The sequence below is a fragment of the Microcaecilia unicolor genome, chromosome 3 (genome assembly GCF_901765095.1).
Source record: "Microcaecilia unicolor chromosome 3, aMicUni1.1, whole genome shotgun sequence".
Lineage (NCBI taxonomy): Eukaryota > Metazoa > Chordata > Amphibia > Gymnophiona > Siphonopidae > Microcaecilia > Microcaecilia unicolor.
Genome location: NC_044033.1, coordinates 525,288,275 through 525,309,555, shown reverse-complemented (window position 1 = coordinate 525,309,555; position 21,281 = coordinate 525,288,275). Strand labels below are relative to the sequence as shown.

Sequence of the window (21,281 nt, the reverse complement as noted above, 5' to 3'; positions counted from 1 at the left end):
AAAAAACTCAATGGTGGAGATCTCAACAAATACGTCGGATATAAATCTAGAGCACAGTGCTTAACTGAGACTTTCTCTTTAGTAGAACAGACCTCTTCTAATTTCACTAAACTAACATTAGACCATTCTTTCAGCCACTACATGTGTTAAATTGTTCCTCTTTTTTGTAATTTGCCATTTTTCCTTGTATGGAGTTCGTTCTTCACCTATAAATCTTAATATAGGCAGGTTATTGGCATAGAGCAGTAGCCTAATAGTTAAAACAATGGGAGAACTCCTTGTAAATTTGACTAGCCTCCATTGCCTCATTTATAAACTTTATATTGTGAGACCTTGGGGAACAGGGAGATACCCACACTTTGTTATTGCTGGAAAAGACATGAACTAAATCCAAAATTCATTTCCTTCCTAGGTTATGTATTTAAAAAATATAATTAGACATCATACTTTTAAATGCTTTTACATGATTTGTTCTGGGTGGACTGGTGTAAAGTGTCTAGGGTATCTAATACTACTACTACTACTACTTCTACTTATCATTTCTATAGCGCTACTAGATGTACGCAGCGCTGTACACTTGAACATGAAGAGACAGTCCCTGCTTGACAGAGCTTACAATCTAATTAGGACAGACAAACAGGACATATAAAAGATAAAAATTACTGAGGTGGGGTGATAAAATAAGGGTACTGAACAAGTGAGTAAGGATTAGGAGTTAAAAGCAGCATCAAAAAGGTGGACTTTTAGCCTAGATTTGAAGATGGCCAGAGATGGGGCTTGACGTACCGGCTCAGGAAGTTTATTCCAGGCATATGGTGCAGCAAAATAAAAGGAACTGAGTCTGGAGATAGCAGTGGAGGAGAAGGCTGCAGATAAGAGAGATTTACCCAGTGAACGGAGTTCCCGGGGAGGAGTGTATGGAGAGGTGAGAGTGGAGAGATACTGAGGAGCTGCAGAGTGAGTGCACTTATAAGGCAATAAGAGGAGTTTGAACTTTATGTGGATAGGGAGCCAGTGAAGTGACTTGAGGAGAGGGCTAATATGAGCATAACGACCCTGGCGGAATATTAGTCGTGCAGCAGAATTTTGAACAGATTGAAGAGGAGAGAGATGGCTAAGTGGGAGACCTGTGGGAAGCAAGTTGCAATAACCTAAGCGAGAGGTGATAAGAAAGGAAAGGGCGAATTTTGGAGAAGGAGAGAGAGAAGTCGAAGATGACCCCAAGGCTGCGAGCTGATGAGACAGGATGAGTGTTTTCCACAGAAATAGAGAATGGGGGAAGAGGAGAGGTTGGTTTAAGGGGAAAGATAAGAAGCTGCTACTACTACTACTATTTATCATTTCTATCAGTCTTGGTCATGTTTAGTTTTTAGATGGTGGTGAGACATCCAGGCGGCAATGTCACATTGGCAGGCTGATAATTTGGCCTGGATTTCAGCTGAGATTTCTGGTGTGGAGAGGTAGATCTGGGAGTCATCAGCGTAAAGATGATACTGAAAACGATGGGATGAGATCAGAGTACCAAGGGAAGAAGCATTGAGCCTGCCATGAGTGGGAAAGCGCGGGTTACAAATGTAACAAAAATAAAATAAATAAATAGATGGAGAAGAGAAGAGGTCCAAGGACAGATCCCTGAGGTACACCAACTGACAGTGGGATAGAAGTGGAGGAGGATCCACCGGAGTATACACTAAAAGTACGATGGGAGAGATAAGAAGAAAACCAGGAAAGAACAGAGCCCTGAAATCCAAGTGAGGACAGCGTATCAAGGAGTATCCCTTGTACTCACCCTAATTATATTACCTGTCAGTATTTGTCTATGGCACATTTTTACTTTGTTTCAAGTAGAAATGTATTTATATTTAGCTCATGTCTTTTCACTGGTACCTCAAGGTGAACAACATTTAGCTATAGCGCTATTTCCCTTTCCCCAAAGTTGCTAAGGAGACTAATTACTAAAGGCAACACTGCTTATTAAATAGGGCCTGGAGTTAAGGGTTAAGTGACTTTCCTAAGGTAACAAAGACTATCAGCAGGATTTGAACCTTGGCTTCCTTGGTTCCTGTACAGACTAACCTGCCATGAACGCTGACAGTAAAAGATTAAGCACAGCTGCCCCTAGTTGTGCTTTTTAGCATCCACTGGGTGAGGCATTGGCTTGGCTCTGCGGGGCCTCGCTAGAGGGTGGCAGATCCCCATACCTATCCCCATGTTACCCTACACCCTTTTTGGATGCTTTTTCTCTAACAGGCCAATAAAGCCAAAACAGGCAGGCCAGATTCAATTTGTATTGCCTGGGAAACCAGCAGCTGAGCACAGCTGCCAGTTCAGTCTACCCTTCCCCCTCTGTGGTCCCAATGTCTTTAGCGGGAATGGCAGCCATATTAGATTCTGCCTTTTTTTTTTCTTCTTTAGCAGGAGACTTCACAACCCCCATTGGAGCTCGGAGGGATGGGGGGTTTCTCTCCCACCCATGCTGGTTCGCCTTCTGGGGGGGGGGGGGGGGGGGGCAAGGGTCCTCTAGCACTTTTTGACTCCAGAGCTTGACCCATTTGGTTACGCAAGCCTTGAAAACTTGACTTTTAAAGGATTTTAACAATTTTCTTATTACAAATTTAATACATCAGTGTTTTGTCAGGTTTTGAACTTTTGTGTGTTAAAATTAGTTGGATTGTGGATTGGCTAATAGGAGAGTATGCTCTTAGTTGTGAGTTAACAACTGCTGAGGCAGGCTTTGGTGCTGAAACATTGCCAGGTTATAGTCCTTTTTGATCTCACTATGTTTAATGTGTCTAATATTTCTCTAGTGTTCTTGATACTACCTCTTTGTCTGGAATTTATCTTTCACAGAGGATATATTTCTTTACCTTCTCACCGATGATAATCTTAGTTAACATTTTGTTGACTTATTTTTTCACTATTTTTTTTCCCCAACAGTGATCAATACATAAGTCCTTGCTTTGGATTTATTTAGTTGAAGAGGTGATAATGGTTGCCTGTCTTTTTTTGTGAACTGTTGTAATTGGAAATCATATATCTTTACACAGCAAGACTCATTTTTCTACAGTGAAATTAGTCTTTACTCCTCTTAATACTTCTGCATTTCTGCTATGGCTGAATAGGTTATTTTGCCAGTTAGATACTGTCTGTCATTCGTTGTCTATCCCCTAAATTTATACTTTTGGCAAAGTTAAGAGAGCACTTGACCCAGGGGAATACTGAGAATGTGGTAAGTTTGAGACTTTATTCTTTCCACCTAGGACATAGTTTTCTTTAAAGAGCGGTTTCTGAGAGCCAGTTGTGTGCTGGTCTGTGTCTAGCCCTTTAGTTTCCATGCAGTCTTTATAGAGAGAGGAGATTATTATTAGCTACCAGACGCACGCAGCGCTATACACCTGACACAGAGAGACATTCAGCAGATAAACTTGTATAGTTTGCTTTAAAGTGTATCTGTGTTGAAATGTATTTTGAAATGAGAAACTTTTCTGTTTTGTTTTTGAAAGGAAAACAGCTCTTCTTGCTGGCTGGGCATTATTTTTGTTCCTTGCATACAAAGTCTCCAAAACAGAAAGAGAATATCAAGAATACAATCCGTATGAAGTTTTAAGTTTGGATCCGGTAAGTTCTTACAAAATTGCCTGGGGTGACTTAGCAGCAGTGGGAATGAAATTTTTTTTGGTTTCTTGGTAGGTGTATAAAAAAGTACTGTGCTCACAACTCACTATTGAGCTTATTTTAGAAAGAGATCGCCGGTCATCTTCTGACACAAATCGGGAGATGGTCGGCGATCTCCTGATCCCTGCCAAATCGGTATAATCGAAAGCCGATTTTAGCCGGCCCCAACTGCTTTTCGTCGCGGAGCCGGCCAACCTTGAAGGGATGGTACCGAAGGTGGGGTGGGGGCGGGACGGAGGCGTGGTTACGAGATAATGGAAAAAAGATGGCCAGCTCAGATGAGCATTTTGCCGGCTGCACTTGGACCATTTATTTTTAGGTCCAAGTCACAAAAAAGTGCCCCAATTGACCAGATTACCACCGGATGGAAACGGGGATGACCTTCCCTTACTCCCCCAGTGGTCACCAACCCCCCTCCCACACAAAAAAAAAAAAAAAAAAGGTTTTTGCCAGCCTGTATGCCAGCCTCAAATGTCATACCCAGCACCCTGACAGCAGTATGCAGGTCCCTGGAGCAGTATTTAGTGGGTGCAGTGCACTTCAGGCAGGTGGGTTTGAGATGGCCGGGCCCAGTTTCCATTATGGCTGAAAAACGAAGCCAGCCATCTCCTCTAAACCCGGCGATCGATTTAGCCGGCCCCAACCGTATTTTGAAAATACGGTTGGCTCCGCCCCCTTGCGGAGCCGGCCCCGAAGATGGCCGGCCATCTATTTGCCCAGTGCCGTTCAGTTATGCCCCTCTTTGGCTCACTCTGCCCACTCCCCACTCTGACACAAATTCCTGTCGGAATTGTAAACTCCAGTGGACTTGTATAGCCAGATAATGCTTGTTGGATCTAACAGCTGATTGTTGGCAGAACTTTCCAGTTTTGTAATCATTTTTTAATATCCTGCTTGAGCTGTGTATATGCCAGACTTTTTTTTTTTTTTGCTTGTTCCTTTCTTGGAAAAGTCTTTACCTGAGGCATTGTTCCTTCATACTGCTAAGAGTTACATCCTGTAAATACTCCGCACTGAAAGAAGTGATAACCTCAACTTGTCTGTCTACGGAAATGTATATAAATCAAAGTCAACAATCGATGTGGGTTACTAACTTCTGCAGTTAATCTTTTGTCTCTGAGCCTTTCATTTTTTTTAAATTTAATATTAATTTTCTTGTATTCTTTTTTGGGCTTATTGTGTATTTGAACCAGTTAAAGTGTGATGAGGACTGATTTAATATGAAATAACCTATTGAATAACAGTTTCAAGAGAGACCACACAGGAGGATATATACACAGATACTGGAAATGAAAAAATAACCTTTGTAAAAGAGGTTTAGCGAATGCTCATTTACCACAGACTCCTGAAGGACCTGGGCTGCTTTGCCTTAATCTGATGAAGGAACCTGGGATTTGAAATGCTAGTTCTGTTTGAGTCTGGTAAAGTTATCACCTACTGCTTCTCTGGGGTTTTTTTTTTTAAACCTTTTATTCCTTTTATTTACTGTTTTATATTCTTTCTACTTGTGGCATTAGGGCCTGATTCTGTTGTGGATGTTTCTTTTCACTCTTTCTAGAAATCTGTGCTATAAAATGCTATAACCTCTGCAACAGTGACATTCCCATAACATGAATAGTCTATGCTCATTGGGCCCAACCATTATTAATTGAAGGCCTCAAGGGTTATTTCCACAGTACACTTCATGTAGCTCACCATTGGCTACAAAAGAAAAAAAGGCATGGGTTAAATCCCAAATCTTTCCTTCCCAGCTTTAGTGACATTACAGTTTGCTTGTAGGGCTATGAGTTAGCAGGCTAATGCATTTAACGACTGATATGTTTATAGACTGGTGATTAAGAGATGTTGGCAATTCTAAATCTGTGAGATGATGTCCTTTCCATAACTCTGGATAACTAGACACTTATACCAAATCTGGAAAACTATATCCTTCAGATTTCAGATTCCTTCCCAGCAAATCTTATAGCCTTCTAGCTGTATAGTAGATAAAATGAACAGTGTGTTAGTCCTACCATAATGTAAGAATTAGGGCTGTATTTCAATAAAAAATTTTAATCGTGATTCATTGCGAGGCACAGCCGGGGGAGGGGGGAGGAAGGCACAGGAATGGACTGGGGGGGGGGGGGACATGCATTTCCTCCCCCCCCCCCCCTCCACATTAGATATCATACCTTTGCTGTGCTGATTATGAAGCCTTGCCAGTCAAAGAAATCCACTGCCAAAGCAGCCCCCTTCCTCCTTGTGCTGCTGCTAGAACATGCTCAGTTCATACACAAACTCAGCATGCATGGAGAGTGCAAGCATTGATGGATGGAGGCACCCCGCTGATTTCCTCACTCCTGAGGGAATATGAGGAGAAAAGGGGTGACTCGGACAGTGGATTTCTTTGGTTGGCAGGGCTTGGGCAACCCCACCAGCCATTGAATAGGTACTGCAGCTTTGGAGGGGGCCTAAGCCCAAAGAAGGGGAGCCCAGGTCTACAAGGCTCCTCCCCTTCCCTCCCCTGTGGCTATACCAGCATCTTACTTTCTCCTACCTCCAGGTCCAACTTTCTCCCAACCCCCCACCTCCGAGTCCAGCACCTCTCTTTTTCTTCCTTCCACCCCAGGTCCATTATCTCTCTCTCCCTCCATGCATCACTCCCTCCTCTTTAGCCCTGCCTGTGGTTCTCCCTTCCCCCACCCCCGAATCCAACACCTCTTTTTCTTCCTTCCCTCCATCCCAGTTCTATTATTTCTCTCCATCCATGCATCTCTTCCTATTTTCCCCTCCCCCCAGTTGCACTTCCCTCCCTCCTCTTTTAGTCCTGTCTGCGGTTCTGTCCCTCCCCTCCCCCCAGCCACCTGAGGTTCTCTCCCTCCCCTCCCCGCTGTCCGAGGTAAACTTGTGGCGAAGGGGAGTGGTAAGGGCTGCCGGCAGTACGAGAGGGGAGGGAGAGATGCTAGACCGACCGGGCAGAGAAGGGAGGAGGCAGGTTAATTATTAATCATGAATAAATGTTTTATTTGCAGCATTAATTGCGATTAATGTGCAGCCCTAGTCAGAATAAATACAGCTAGTACTTCATGATCAAGTTTCACATTCACATGATAACTTTGACAGTTACAGAAAATATTGATTTAGGGTCAGAAGACTCATTTTCTTCACTGACATTGAGAGAGCTGTCACATTCATTGTACCCAAAGCTTTCTTTTTAGCAAGATGACAGATAAGTATTTTTCGAACTATAAGACGCACCGGACCATAAGACGCACCTAGGTTTTAGAGGAGGGAAATAGGAAAATTTTTTTTTCCTTTTTCCCTCCTCTAAAACCTAGGTGCTCCGGTGCGTCTTGTCCGAGTTCGGGATCGCCCTCCCCCTGGCCCTGTCACCATTTCTCCCTACTCACGTCACGCGATCTTCCCTGGTGGTCTAGTGACGTCGGGGCAGGAAAGAGCCCCCTCTTTCCTGCCCAGCGCGCTGCTCTCCGTCCTCCTGTATGCTGCCTGACGGTCTCGGCGAGATTCAAAATGGCCGCCGAGACTTCAATTCTCGGCGGCCATTTTGAATCTCGCCGAGATGGTCAAGCTGCATACAGGAGGACGGAGAGCAGCGCGCTGGGCAGGAAAGAGGGGGCTCTTTCCTGCCCCGACGTCACTAGACCACCAGGGAAGATCGCGTGACGTGAGTAGGGAGAAGTGGTGACAGGGCCGGGGGGAGGGCGATCCCGAACTCGGGGGGAGGGAGGGAAATCGCTACCTTCGGACTATGACGCACCCCCCCCATTTTCCTCCCAAATTTGGGGGTAAAAAAGTGCGTCTTATAGTCCGAAAAATACGGTAAGTATTTTGAACTGTTTTGCTATATACCAAAAGACATTTTATTTTCTCTCTTGAAAAAGCTTCTCTTGTATGGGGTATTCAAGACTGCTAATACAATACCTTTCCTTTTAAGGGAGCAACAGTTTCAGAAATTAAAAAGCAATATCGTTTACTCTCTCTGAAATTCCACCCTGATAAGGGAGGTGATGAAGTTATGTTCATGAGAATTGCCAAGGCCTATGCAGCGTAAGTAATCTTTTTTCCACCCTGTACAAGACTTTAGAAAAGTAGTTTAGCACATATGTTGATGGCTTATTAACAAAGCCTGGCACTTCAGTTAGAAAACTGTAGAAATAAAAGCAGCTTCTGCGTATGAAGGATTACAAAAAAAAACAAAACACAAAAAAACATACAACCCTGTTTTCCTTTCCTCTGTTTTTGAGCAGTGGGGGCAAGGTGGGAAAGGGAAGCATGTCTTGGCTATTTTTTCTCACCTCCAAAGCTTTCAAATTGCACCTTAGCAGCTTACTAGGGTTTTTTTTTTTAATTTAATTTTCTGTGAACTATTTATTTCAGACTCTTTCAGCAAACTGGTCTTTCCTGTGAGCACTGTTGTCTGATCCCTGCAGGCCCCTGTTGGGCATATATTTAACACTTGTGAGCAGTAAGATCCTGTAAGGGGTTAAAGGCAGCTAAACTTTTTTATGACTGAATGTGCTAAACCTTTCAACTGTGGTTTCTATAAGCTACTGCTTTTGCATTGAGTGCCACATGTATGATGATCTTCCAGTTGGTGAGAGGTTAGATGTGTGTGCTTGATGCAAAGAGCTCCTAACTCTCAGAGAATGTGCCCGTTCTCTTGAGGCTAGAGTAGCAGACTTGGTGGAGCTAAGGGAGTCAGAGGTACCTAGAGGAGGCCTACAGGGGCTTTGTAGAGAAGTCCCACCTCCAGTCTGGCAGGCCCTGTGCTGCCTTGGAGGAGGGACATCTTCTAAAAGGAGAGCATCACCCTGGTGCAGCTGGAAGTAGTGGAGGAGTGGCCTAGTGGTTAGGGTGGTGGACTTTGGTCCTGGGGAACTGAGGAACTGAGTTGGATTCCCACTTCAGGCACAGGCAGCTCCTTGTGACTCTGGGCAAGTCACTTAACCCTCCATTGCCCCATGTAAGCCGCATTGAGCCTGCCATGAGTGGGAAAGCGCGGGATACAAATGTAACAAAAAAAAAAAGTAATCCTGTAGCGAGGACCTGCCCAGGAAAACAGCAAAACAAGCGGAAGAAATCACAGATGTTGAGAAACCAAAATGATTTATTAGGACCCTACACGGTTTTGGCCGAAACACGAACCGTGTAGGGTCCTAATAAATCATTTTGGTTTCCATATCATCATGCTGATCAATCCATAGACTGGTGGGTTGTGTCCATCTACCAGCAGGTGGAGATAGAGAGCAAACTTTGCCTCCCTATATGTGGTCATGTGCTGCCGGAAACCCCCCAGTATGTTCTCTATCTCAGCAGGTGGTGGTCACACACAGCAGCAGCTCTGGCTAGGCCTCCAAGCCTAATTTTTAGGTTTTGTTGAGTGCCTGGGGTTGAGGGCTCTTCTTGAGCAAGTGCAAACCTGGTGGCGCCAGGTCCCTCCTTTTCTCCCCCCTCCCGCTGGCTCCGTTTAAAAAAAAAAAAAAAAAAGTTTTTGAACGTCCTTAAAGGCGTTTATTTCGACGTTTATTTAAACGTTTATTGCAGCTACTCACTGGGACACCAGGTCGTTACAGCTCGGAGCGGACAGCAGGTAATTTTTACCTTTTATAGCGGGCAGGGGGTTCCCCGATTGTTCTCCACGTGGCCTATGGCGTCGGAGGGCGAGGGCGCAAAGAGTCGCTCCCCGGATCGCGTGTGCGCTTCCAGAGGGGATGCGGGGGTCTTAAAGTCTGATTCGCCCTTGTTGGGTTACAGTTTCGTGACCGATGAGTGTCCCGGTCCTTCCTCCGGTGTGGCGGTTTTTCCCACCATAAACGCCCATCCCCCGCGGCTCGCCTCCGCCATATTGGCCGGCCACGCGGCTCGGACGGCTTCTTCTTGGGCCGCCCTTGAGGTGGGAGACATTGATGCCATGAACGCCCTTAATTTGGGCGACGGCACAAAGCGGCTAAAGTTAAGCGCCGTTCTTCCCGCGCGGCTCCTTCGCGGAGTGTCGCGCCGGACGCCATCTTGGATGCGCAGCATGTCTCTCCCCCGCTCTTGCGAGCGCCGGTTGAGGGTGCGTCTAGGGCTGTAGCCCAGGCTGCGGAAGTGCACAGTATGCCGGGTTTCTCCCCCGAGTTTGTTTTGCTGCTGCATCAGGCCTTCCTTATGCAAAACGCTGCCCCTGCTCCCTCGTCTGGTAAAGAGGTTGAGGCCCCCGGAGGTAAACGCCCTCGGGTTGATTTCCAGGCCTTGGAGGACTTTGTCTCCTCCGATGTAGATGAGGGCAGCGTATCTGAGTTCTCCCAACGGTCCTTTGCGGATTCCTTGGAGGAGACGGATCCCCGCTCGGATGGAGCGGATGACCCCTCTGCAGCGCGGCTCTTTAGCTCAGAGGATTTGCCCAACCTGTTAATGCAGGCCATGGGCATTTTGAAGATTTCCTCTCCGGAGGACGTCTCTCCCTCAGCCCCTGTTGGCTCTGCCATTATGCTGGGGACGTAGCGCCCGCATAGAACCTTCCACGTGCATGATGCCGTGCACACCTTAATTTCGGCTCAGTGGGATGTCCCGGAAGCGAGCCTTAAAGTGGTTAGGGCTATGTCCTGCCTCTATCCTTTGCCTGAAAGTGAACGTGAGGCCTATCTGTGGCCTACCGTGGTTTCTTTAATCACTGCGGTGACTAAGAAAACGGCGTTGCCGGTGGAAGGTGGCACGGCCCTATAGGACGCCCAAGACAGAAGATTGGAGGCGGCCTTAAGGTCGTCCTTTGAGGCGGCTGCTTTAAGTTTGCAGGCCTCAGTTTGCGGCTCCTATGTGGCCAGGGTGTGCCTGACTATGGTGCAGCGGGCTTCCCCCTCGGATCATTCCTTGAGGGCTGATTGGCCGGCCCTGGAATCGGGCTTAGCCTATTTGGCAGACTTGCTGTATGATGTCTTGAGGGCCTCAGCTAAAGGCATGGCTCAGACAATCTCTGCGCGGCGGTGGCTTTGGCTGAAGCATAGGTCTGCTGACCACGCCTCTAAATCCCGCCTGGCTAGATTGCCTTTTAAAGGCAAGCTGCTCTTTGGGGTCGAGCTGGACAAAATCGTGACCGATCTCGGCACGTCTAAGGGCAAGAGGTTACCAGAGGTCAGGGCTCGGGCTAGTGCTCGCCCCGGTACCTCCAGAGGACGGATTCAGGAAGCCAGTCGGTACCGCCCGGGCAGGTCGGGCTCCTCTGCCCCCTCTTCCTTCAAGAGGAAATTCTCCCCCAAGCAGCATTCCTTTCGCAGAGACCGCCGTCCCGGAGGTGCTCCCTCCGGTCCTCCCCTAGGGTCTCGTACCCAATGACGGGGCCTTGGTCCACGCCCCAGTGCAGATTGGAGGACGGCTGTCCTCGTTTCTGGGCGAGTGGATCACAATAACTTCAGACGCTTGAGTGCTGGAAGTCATCAGTGACGGCTACAAGCTAGAGTTCTGCCGACCCTTAAGAGACGGGTTTGTACTCTCTCCCTGCAAGTCTCCGGTCAAAGCTGTGGCAGTGCAGCAGACCTTGGACAATCTGATCCGCCTGGGTGCAGTCGTTCCGGTGCCAGAAAATCAACTTGGCAAGGGACGTTACTCCATTTACTTTGTGGTACCAAAGAAAGGAGGTTCTGTACGGCCTATCCTCGACCTCAAGGGGTCAATCAGGCTCTTTCGCATGGAGACCCTCCGCTCTGTTATAGCGGCAGTGCAGGCAGGAGAGTTCCTGGCATCCTTGGACATCAAGGAAGCGTACTTGCATATTCCCATCTGGCCTCCTCATCAACGCTTTCTGCGTTTTGCAGTACTGGGCCGACACTTCCAGTTCAGAGCCCTCCCGTTCGGGTTGGCTACTGCTCCGCGGACCTTCTCCAAAGTAATGGTGGTCATCGCGGCCTTCCTGAGGAAGGAAGGAGTACAAGTCCATCCTTATCTGGACGACTGGTTGATCCGAGCCCCCTCTTATGCAGAGTGTGGCAAAGCTGTGAACCGGGTGGTTGCTCTTTTGAGCTCCCTGGGGTGGATCATCAACTGGGAAGAAAGCCAGCTGCGCCCAACTCAGTCCCTGGAGTATCTGGGAGTTCGATTCGACACCCAAGTGGGCAGAGTGTTCCTGCCAGACAATCGGATTGTCAAGCTTCAGGCTCAGATGGACCAGTTCCCTCTCCTGTTCGGGCTTGGGACTATGTGCAGCTGTTGGGCTCTATGACGGCCACGATGGAAGTAGTGCCCTGGGCCAGGGCTCATATGAGACCACTACAACACTCTCTGCTGCAGCGCTGGACTCCGATGTCGGAGGATTATGCTGTGCGCCTTCCCTTGGACCCAGCAGTGCGCAAGGCGCTGAGCTGGTGGACGCAGACAGACAAGTTGTCTGCAGGAATGCCTCTGGTGACCCCGGAGGGGATTGTTGTCACGACGGACGCCTCTTTGTCGGGCTGGGGAGCCCACTGCTTGGGAAGGACAGCGCAGGGGTTCTGGTCTCCTGCAGAGGTAAAGTGGTCTATCAACCTCCTGGAACTCAGAGCCATTCGGTTGGCGCTTTTGGAGTTCATCCCGGTACTGGCGTTGAAGCCTGTACGGGTCCTGTCGGACAATGCCACGGCTGTGGCCTATGTCAACTGCCAGGGAGGTACCAAGAGCGCCCCTCTAGCCAAGGAGGCCATGAATCTATGCCAGTGGGCGGAAGCGAACCTGGAACAGCTGTCAGCGGCCCACATTGCTGGAGTCATGAATGTCAAGGCGGACTTTCTCAGTCGCCATACCTTGGAGCCCAGAGAGTGGCAGCTATCTGTTCAGGCGTTCTTGGACATCACGAAGCGCTGGGGCCAGCCGAGCCTAGATCTGATGGCGTCATTGGCCAATTGCCAAGTGCCGCGCTTTTTCAGCAGAGGACGGGACCCTCGATCCCTGGGAGTAGATGCTCTTCTCCAACAGTGGCCGACACAAGAGCTTCTCTATGTGTTCCCGCCCTGGCCCATGTTGGGCAGGGTGCTAGACCGGGTGGCAAAGCATCCGGGCCGGATAATCCTGGTGGGTCCGGATTGGCCCAGACGTCCCTGGTATGCGGACTTGATCAGGCTCTCAGTGGACGAACCTCTGCGACTGCCAGTGGAGCAGGGCCTGTTACATCAGGGTCCCGTGGTGATGGAGGATCCCTCCCCCTTTGGTCTTACGGCCTGGCTATTGAGCGGCAGAGTCTGAGGAAGAAGGGCTTCTCAGACAAGGTCATCGCCACTCTGCTGAGAGCGAGGAAGCGCTGTACTTCTACTGCTTACGCCAGGGTTTGGCGTACCTTTGCAGCGTGGTGTGAAGCAGGTTTACTTTCTCCATTTACTGCTCCAATTTCTTCAGTGCTGGCGTTCCTGCAAGAAGGTCTGGAGAAAGGCCTGTCGCTCAGTTCCCTGAAAGTCCAGGTAGCGGCCCTGGCTTGCTTCAGGGGCCGCCTGAAGGGTGCTTCCCTGGCTTTGCCGCCAGATGTGGTGCGTTTCCTAAAGGGAGTTAATCACCTGCGCCCTCCTCTGCACTCAGTGGTGCCTGCGTGGAATCTCAACCTGGTGCTAAGAGCCTACAAAGCCGCCTTTTGAACCCTTGTCGAGGGCATCTCTGAAAGACCTGACGTTGAAAGCAGTCTTTTTGGTGGCTATCACTTCAGCCAGAAGAGTTTCCGAGCTCCAGGCACTCTCTTGTCAAGAGCTTTTTTCTGCAGTTCACTGAGGCAGGAGTGGCTATTCGCACAGTGCCTTCCTTCCTACCCAAGATTGTTTCTCGCTTCCTTGTGAGTCAGCAGCTCTGTCTCCCTTCCTTTCGTAGGGAGGACTCCCCAGAAGAGTATTCTGCTCTCAAATATCTGGATGTGAGACGGGTCATCATCAGATACTTGGAAGTGACCAATGATTTCCGGAAGTCGGATCATCTGTTTGTCCTGTTTGCAGGTCCTCGTAAGGGTCTGCAGGCTGCTAAGCCTACAGTGGCAAGATGGGTCAAGGAAGCCATTGCAGCGGCTTATGTGGCCGCAGGGAAGGTGCCGCCTATTCAGTTGAAGGCCCACTCCACTAGAGCTCAGGCGGCCTCGATGGCAGAGGCCGGGTCCGTCTCCTTGGAAGAGATTTGCAAGGCGGCAACTTGGGCGTCGGCCCATACCTTCTCCAGACATTACCGCTTGACTGTGGCTGCTCGGGCGGAGGCCCAGTTTGGAGCTTCAGTGTTGAGTTCAGGGATTTCAATGTCCCGCCCTGGGTGAGTACTGCTTCGGTACATCCCACCAGTCTATGGATTGATCAGCATGATGATATGGAAGGTAAAATTATGTATCATACCTGATAATTTTCTTTCCATTAATCATAGCTGATCAATCCATAGCCCCTCCCAGATATCTGTACTGTTTATATTCTGGTTGAATTTTAGGTTCAAGTTTAGTCTTCAGTTACTTCAGGAGGACTTCGTGTTCAAGTTTTTTCACTTGGATTCTTCAAGAGTTGAGACGAGTTTGTGTTACAGTGAGCTGCTGCATTCCTCTCCCCTCCGTTTTACGGGGCTGGATTGAGACTTAAATTCTGCCGGCACTCCCTCCCGCTTCGTGCGGATGTAGGGCAGCTTTGTACCCCTCCCGCTTCGGCGGTGTTAGGGTCAGTCAGCTCCTCCCGCGGTTGCAGGATAAGCCAGATCCCCCCGCATCGGCGGGGTGGTGTCCCTCCCCCGCTCCGCGGGGATGAGCTGGACGGATTCCCCTCCCCCACTTGTGTGGGGATGAGCTGGGTTAATTCCCCTCCCCCGTTTCGGCGGTGGTGAGCTGGGCAGAGTGTCCCTTTGTGGGTGTAATTCTCTAAGTGCTGAGTCCTGCGGATGGAGCTTTGATATCGACATACTGAGGGGTTTCCGGCAGCACATGACCACATATAGGGAGGCAAAGTTTGCTCTCTATCTCCACCTGCTGGTAGATGGACACAACCCACCAGTCTATGGATTGATCAGCTATGATTAATGGAAAGAAAATTATCAGGTATGATACATAATTTTACCTTCTCAACATCTGTGATTTCAGTTTGGTCTTTCTGGATATCTTCCGCTTGTTTTGTTGTGTTTTTTGTGGGAGATTTGGACTCTCTTTGTTGTTCGTTGCCAGGACCTGCCCACCAAGGGATGCAATATCCTCCCGCACAGAGGATGTGTTTCCAGGAGCTTCTCTATTTCCAGCAGGCGGTATAGTAGCTCCTGTGCACTGTAGTGACTTCTGTGTGGCCTCCTGCTTGCAGGTTCAGTTGAGTTTGGGATTGAGAATGTCTTATGCCTCAGGTTAAACTTAGTGGTCTAGGTCCCTCCCTGCTCCCCTGTTGCCACTTTCTTCCTGTGTGTCTCGATCTTCCCTTCTCTTTTTCTGCTGCCTCTATCTTGTAAAGACATTTTTTTTAAAAGCCACTGCGGTTCTTTTTGAGAGTGCTTGTGCTTTGGGAAGATTTGTGGAGCTTTAGTGGTTTTGGAGGTCACCAGACTGGCTGTTTTCTGTGAGTATATTTACTATTCTCTATGTCTGAGGTCTTATGTGTGCTGCGGGGGTTCCTGCACACTTTGCTTTTACTACTCTGTCTCCGGGAGTTCAATATGGCCCCACTCTGATGGCGGTTTTGGCAGGCTCAGTGCCAGCAGCTCCTGTGCTCCTTGAGGGTTCTGTGGCCATTTTGTCAGTGGGTTCCTCGCTTGCTACTGTGCCCCCGGGATGTTGGTTTTGCGGGGGTAGAAGTCTCTTCTCTGCAGTTTTCGCCTGAATTTGTTCTTCTATTACATTTTTTTTTTTTTTTTTTTAATTAAAGTCAGCTCAAGTTGCCTCTCCTTCTTCCCCTTACGTTGCTTTTGAGGAACAGCTTCCTAAGAAATTAAAACTTCCCGTTTCACAGGATTTGGAAACTGTTCCTGCTTGGGACTCTGACGAGGCTTTATCTGTGTATTCTGACTGTCCTAGTTCTGCTGATAGCCCTGACTTGGACATTTCAGAGGCAGATGGGGCTGTTTTCGAGAGCCGAGTTGCCTCTGTTGATCACAAAATCTATGGAGGCTTTAAACATTTCTTCTCCTGCCTCTAAGTCCTCTGGTCCATTTATTATGTCAGGTACCAAGAGACCTGTATCTTCCCATATTCATGAGGCTATGCAGGAGCTTATTGCAGCTTAGTGGGAGACACCTGATTCTAATCTTCCGTTAGCTCGCGCTATGTTCAAATTACATTCCCTTCTGCTGTCTGATTTAGAGCAGTTTGCTCTGCCTAAGGTGGATGCCTTATTACGGTGGTTACTAAATGTACCGCTATCCCTGGTGATGGCAGCGCTGCATTAAAAGATATGCGTGACCGCAAGCTTGAGGTTTCCTTGAAGCTTGCCTTTCAACTAGCTGCATTAAATTCTCAGGCAGCGATTTCTTCTTTTGTAGCCAGGGCTTCTTTATCGTGGATTCAACAATTGTCCACATTGGATTTTTCTTCAGACTTTCTACCCTAGAGGTGGGGTTGTCCTATTTGTCAGACACTCTTTATGATATTCTTTGAGCCTCAGGTAAGGGTATGTCTGGCCGTTTTGATGCAACGCTGGTTGTGGTTGATACATTGGGTGCTGATGTGACATAGTTGCCCTTTCAGGGGAAACTACTCTTTGGTGTAGATTTGGGAGAATCCAGGGTCCGGCTACCTGAGGACAAGCCTAAGCCTCATCTTCGGGTGGTTAAGTCTCGTTTTCGAGAAGCGCGAAGGTATAGGCCAGGGAAGATTAGTGCTTCCGCTCAAAAACCTTGCTTTCCTTAGACTCGGTCTTCCTTTCGAGGAGGCAAGAAGCCCTTTTCCTCTTACTCAAGAATCTCTCCCTCTTTGCAGCCCTCGTAATGACGGGGTCGAGGATCAAAACGCTCAATCCCACTGTTCAGTCTGATAGCTGTGTTTTGCATCCTCTGTAAGCGTTTTAGCTGCTTTACTGAAACGCAAGAATAAAGTGATTTATAGTAATCCAATTGTGGCAGCAAGACAGCTTGAACAACAGATCCAAAATCCTATTTAATTAATGAAGATCTTATTGCCTGAAGCTGTCGAAGCTTAAAACAAACCTATTAAGAACATTAATCTGTTTCTCAAAAGACAAAGTAGAATGTAAAACTACTCCCACACTCTAGAATGGTCCTGAATATTTAACACCTCCCCTGAGTTCTTTCAGTACACTGGGGTGTATACTATTCTGTCTATTTTGGCTCAGTATGAGGCGTATTTTCAAAGCTCTTAGCCTTACAAAGGGGCCCCTATTCAATTGGTTGACACCATTAAATATTTAGGGGTTCACATTGATACTGCCCTCCTCTTTCACTCATAAATTTCAGCAGTTATTCTGTAAATTCTGTTTTTACTCTGTCCAATCTGTGGAATCAGAAAGAAGTAGAGAGATCGTGGATGCTTTTCAAGGTGCTCTGCTCAGACAAATTGTGACGGAACCCACGAGGGAGGGAGCGACACTGGATCTGGTGCTCACAAATGGGGATAGTGTGTCAAATGTCCGAGTGGGCGTCCACCTGGGCAGCAGTGACCATCAAACAGTTTGGTTTGATATAACAGCTGAAGTGGAGGGCGGCCACTCAAAACTCAAAGTCCTGGATTTCAAGCATGCTGACTTTAGTAAAATGGGGGAATACCCGAGGAAGGAGCTGATGGGCTGGGAGGACATACGAGAAATGGAAGGGCAGTGGTCCAGGTTGAAAGAAGCTATAAATATGGCCACAAACCTTTATGTAAGGAGAGTAAATAAAAGAGGAGAAAAAGGAAACCGATATAGTTCTCCAAGCAAGTGGCTGAGAAAATAAAGGCTCTAAAGAGTTGGCGTTCATCAAATACAGAAAAACTCAAGAAGTGGAACACAGAGAGGAATACCGGATGAAACTGAAAGAAGCCAAGAGAGAGATGCGTCTGGCGAAAGTGCAAGCGGAAGAACAAATGGCTAGAAATGTAAAGAGGGGCAACAAAAATTTCTTCAGGTATATTAGTGAAAGGAGGAAGACTAAAAATGGAATTGTGAGACTGAAAGATGCTTCAAACCGCTATGTAGATAATGATGAAGAAAAAGCAAATTTGCTAAACGAATAGTTTTGTTCTGTTTTCACTGAAGAAAATCCTGGAGAAGGACCACGATTGACTGGCAAAAGTACATACGAGAATGGAGTGGATAGAGCACTGTCCACAGAAGAGCGTGCATATGAACAACTTGAAAATCTAAAGGTGGACAAAGCCATGGGAACGGACGGGATCCACCCCAGGATATTGAGGGAGCTCAGAGAGGTTCTGGCGGGTCCTCTTAAAGATTTGTTTAATAAATCCTTGGAGAACGGGAGAGGTTCCATGGGATTGGAGAAGAGCGGATGTGGTCCCTCTTCACAAAAGTGTTGATAGGGAAGAAGCTGGAAGCTACAAGCCGGTAAGCCTCACTTTGGTTATTGGAAAAGTAATGTTAGCGATGCTGAAGGAAAGGATAGTGAATTTCCTGGAAGCCAATAAGTTGCAAGATCCGTGCCAAACGAATCTCATTGAATTCTTTGACTGGGTGACCGGAGAATTGAATTAAGGATGTGCTATAGATGTAATCTACTTAGACTTCAGCAAAGCTTTCAACACGATTCCCTACAGGAGGCTCTTGAATAAACTTGACAGGCTGAAGATAGGACCTGACTTGGTGAACTGGATTAGGAACTGGTTGACAGATGCCAGAGGGTGGTGGTTAATGGAATTCACTCGGATGAGGGAAAGGTGAGTAGTGGAGTGCCTCAGGGATCGGTGCTGGGGCTGATTCTGTTCAATATATTTGTGAGTGACATTGCCGAAGGGTTAGAAGGTAAAGTTTGCCTTTTTGCTGATGATACCAAGATTTGTAACAGAGTGGACATCCCAGAGGGAGTGGAAAACATGAAAAAGGATCTGCAGAAGCTTGAAGAATGGTCTAATGTTTGGCAGTTAAAATTCAATGCGAAGAAATGCAAAGTGATACACTTAGGGAGTAGAAATCCACAGGAGACGTATGTGTTAGGCGGTGAGAGTCTGATATGTACAGGCAGGGAGAGGGATCTTGGGGTGATAGTATCTGAGTATCTGAAGGCAACGAAACAGTGTGACAAGGCGGTGGCCGTAGCCAGAAGGTTGCTAGGCTGTATAGAGAGAGGTGTGACCTGCAGAAGAAAGGAGGTGTTGATGCCCCTGTATAAGTTGTCGGTGAGGCCCCACCTGGAGTATTGTGTTCAGTTTTGGAGGCCGTATCTTGCTAAGGATGTCAAAAGAATTGAAGCGGTGCAAAGAAAAGCTACAAAAATGGTATGGATTTGCGTTACAAGACGTATGAGAAGAGACTTGCGGACCTGAACATGTATACCCTGGAGGAAAGGAGAAACGGGTGATATGATACAGACATTCAAATATTTGAAAGGTATTAATCTGCAAACGAACCTTTTCCAGTGATGGGAAGGCCATAGAACTAGAGGACATGAAATGAGATTGAAGGGGGCAGACTCAAGAAAAATGTTAGGAAGTCTTTTTCACGGAGTGAGTAGTGGATGCTTGGAATGCCCTCCCGCGGGAGGTGGTGGAGATGAAAACGGTAACGAAATTCAAAAATGCGTGGGATAAACATAAAGGAATCCTGTTCAAAAGAAATGGATCCTCAGAAGCTTAGCAGAGATTGAGTGGCAGCACCAGTGGTTAGGAGGCGGGGCTAGTGCTGGGCAGACTTCTACAATCTGTGCCCTAAAATGGCAGCTACAAATCAAGGTCAGGTGGACCATACAGGTCTTCTTCTGCCGTCACTTACTATGTTACTATGTTCTGGACACCACCTCTCTATTTTACCTTTTTACTTAACGAGACTTGAGTCTGCATGCCACTCAGCTTTCTTTTCTATTGCACCTTCTCTCTGGAATTCTCTTCCCACTGATATTCGTGCAGTTATCCTATTTACGGCGATGAAGTCTTTTGAAGGCCCACTTATTTTCTCAAGTGTTCGCTGTGGATACCTGAGTTGCGGGTCATTTTCTGGCAGCTGAAACTATCCTTTGTATTTCTGTTTTTTTTTTCTGTTTCATTTTATTTCTTTCTTCTCTGTCCCTTCCCTCCACTATCTGTTTTGTAGTTCCTTTCTGTTGCAGTTGTATTGTAAAACTGCCTTGATTGTGCCTTGAAAGGTGGGTATATAAGCGCTTCAATAAACCCCACGATCTTTTCTCAGAGCTTTGTCACTATTTGACAACTTGTTACTCTCCAGTCCTTATTTGGTGATTTTTGACAATCTTGCTCCTCTATCATATACTTATTCCTGGGTTTGTATCCACTGCTTTAACTTTCTAACTAGGTTCCTAGGGGAATCTGGCCATATAAAATGTATTATGTCTGCTTACTATCCTGCCTTTGTCCCAGGAAACACACTTTTATAGATGATCTGTCATCCTGTTTGATTGCATCCCCCTTTTCTACCATCATGGAACTACACCCATTTCTAGAGATCATCTAGCAGGTCATGTACTGGAGTAGTTCAGTAGACAGGACTTGTTTTGAAGGATTGGAAAAGAACAGAGGTTGTGCCTCTTCATAAAAGTAGAAAGAAAACTGGAAATTATAGGCCTGTTTGACTTTGGTGGTGGGGAAACAGTGGAGAAAGTTTACTGAAGGCAAGAATAGTGAAATATTTATAATCCAGTCAGATTCAGGACCCAGAGCAGAATAGTTTTATTAGAGGAAGACTGTATCAAAGAAATCTGATCCATTCTTTGGTGATTAGAGAATTAGATCAAGCCAGGTCTGGGCATCGAGCACAGATTTTTCACCAGGCTGCATGCTGTACTTGGTCCTAAATCACTGGGCTCACCTTCTTAAGAATTTATTTTTCATAAACGTTTACAGCATGTATAACTTGTCTTTTTTTCCTGCTTAATTGAAAATGTTTTTTTTTTTTTGTTCCTGTTATTTAATTAGTTTGACTGATGAGGATTCTCGAAAAAATTGGGAAGAATATGGTAACCCTGATGGACCACAAGGTATTTGACATAGAAAGTTTGCAATTAGCTTTCACTCTCTCGTTTGTACTTAGCCTCTCGTTTACACGCTTTTGCATTATTCATTTTATTTTACATATTGTTGGGTAGGTTATGTATGACAGTGAATAGTGAAACATAATGTTCTGCTTAGTGGTGAAATTCTGAAATGTCTTCCTTTTTTGCCTTTGGCATTGCTTATGTCCTAGAGAAGCAAACTGGTCTTTCCTTTATGTACCTTGCCACTATTCCAGAACCTGTTGGATAGTTGTCACGTACCTATTTGAACCTCCACTATGCATGCTGCATTGGTCTCAGATACAAATCAACATATGCATCGAAATTTTCTTACTTAAGTGCACAAATGTGGAATGCACAATTAAAAAAAAAAATAATGAGTGGAGTGGAACAGGTGGATGTGAAGCGTCTGTTCATGCTTTCCAAAAATACTAGGACTAGGGGGCATGCGATGAAACTACAGTATAGTAAATTTAAAACAAATCGGAGAACATTTTTCTTCACCCAACGTGTAATTAAACTCTGGAATTCGTTGCCGGAGAAAGTGGTGAAGGCGGTTAGCTTAG

General features: G+C 46.9%; 1 protein-coding gene across 1 annotated transcript in view; it reads left to right on the top strand.

Moving 5' to 3' along the window:
- SEC63 (SEC63 homolog, protein translocation regulator) overlaps positions 1 to 21,281 on the top strand; it is a 200,299-nt gene that overhangs the window by 26,493 nt on the left and 152,525 nt on the right. The window contains exons 3-5 of the mRNA XM_030199182.1: positions 3,504 to 3,618; positions 7,610 to 7,722; positions 20,639 to 20,700. Coding sequence (XP_030055042.1) covers positions 3,504 to 3,618; positions 7,610 to 7,722; positions 20,639 to 20,700 — 290 coding nt within the window. The remainder of the gene's footprint in view (positions 1 to 3,503; positions 3,619 to 7,609; positions 7,723 to 20,638; positions 20,701 to 21,281) is intronic.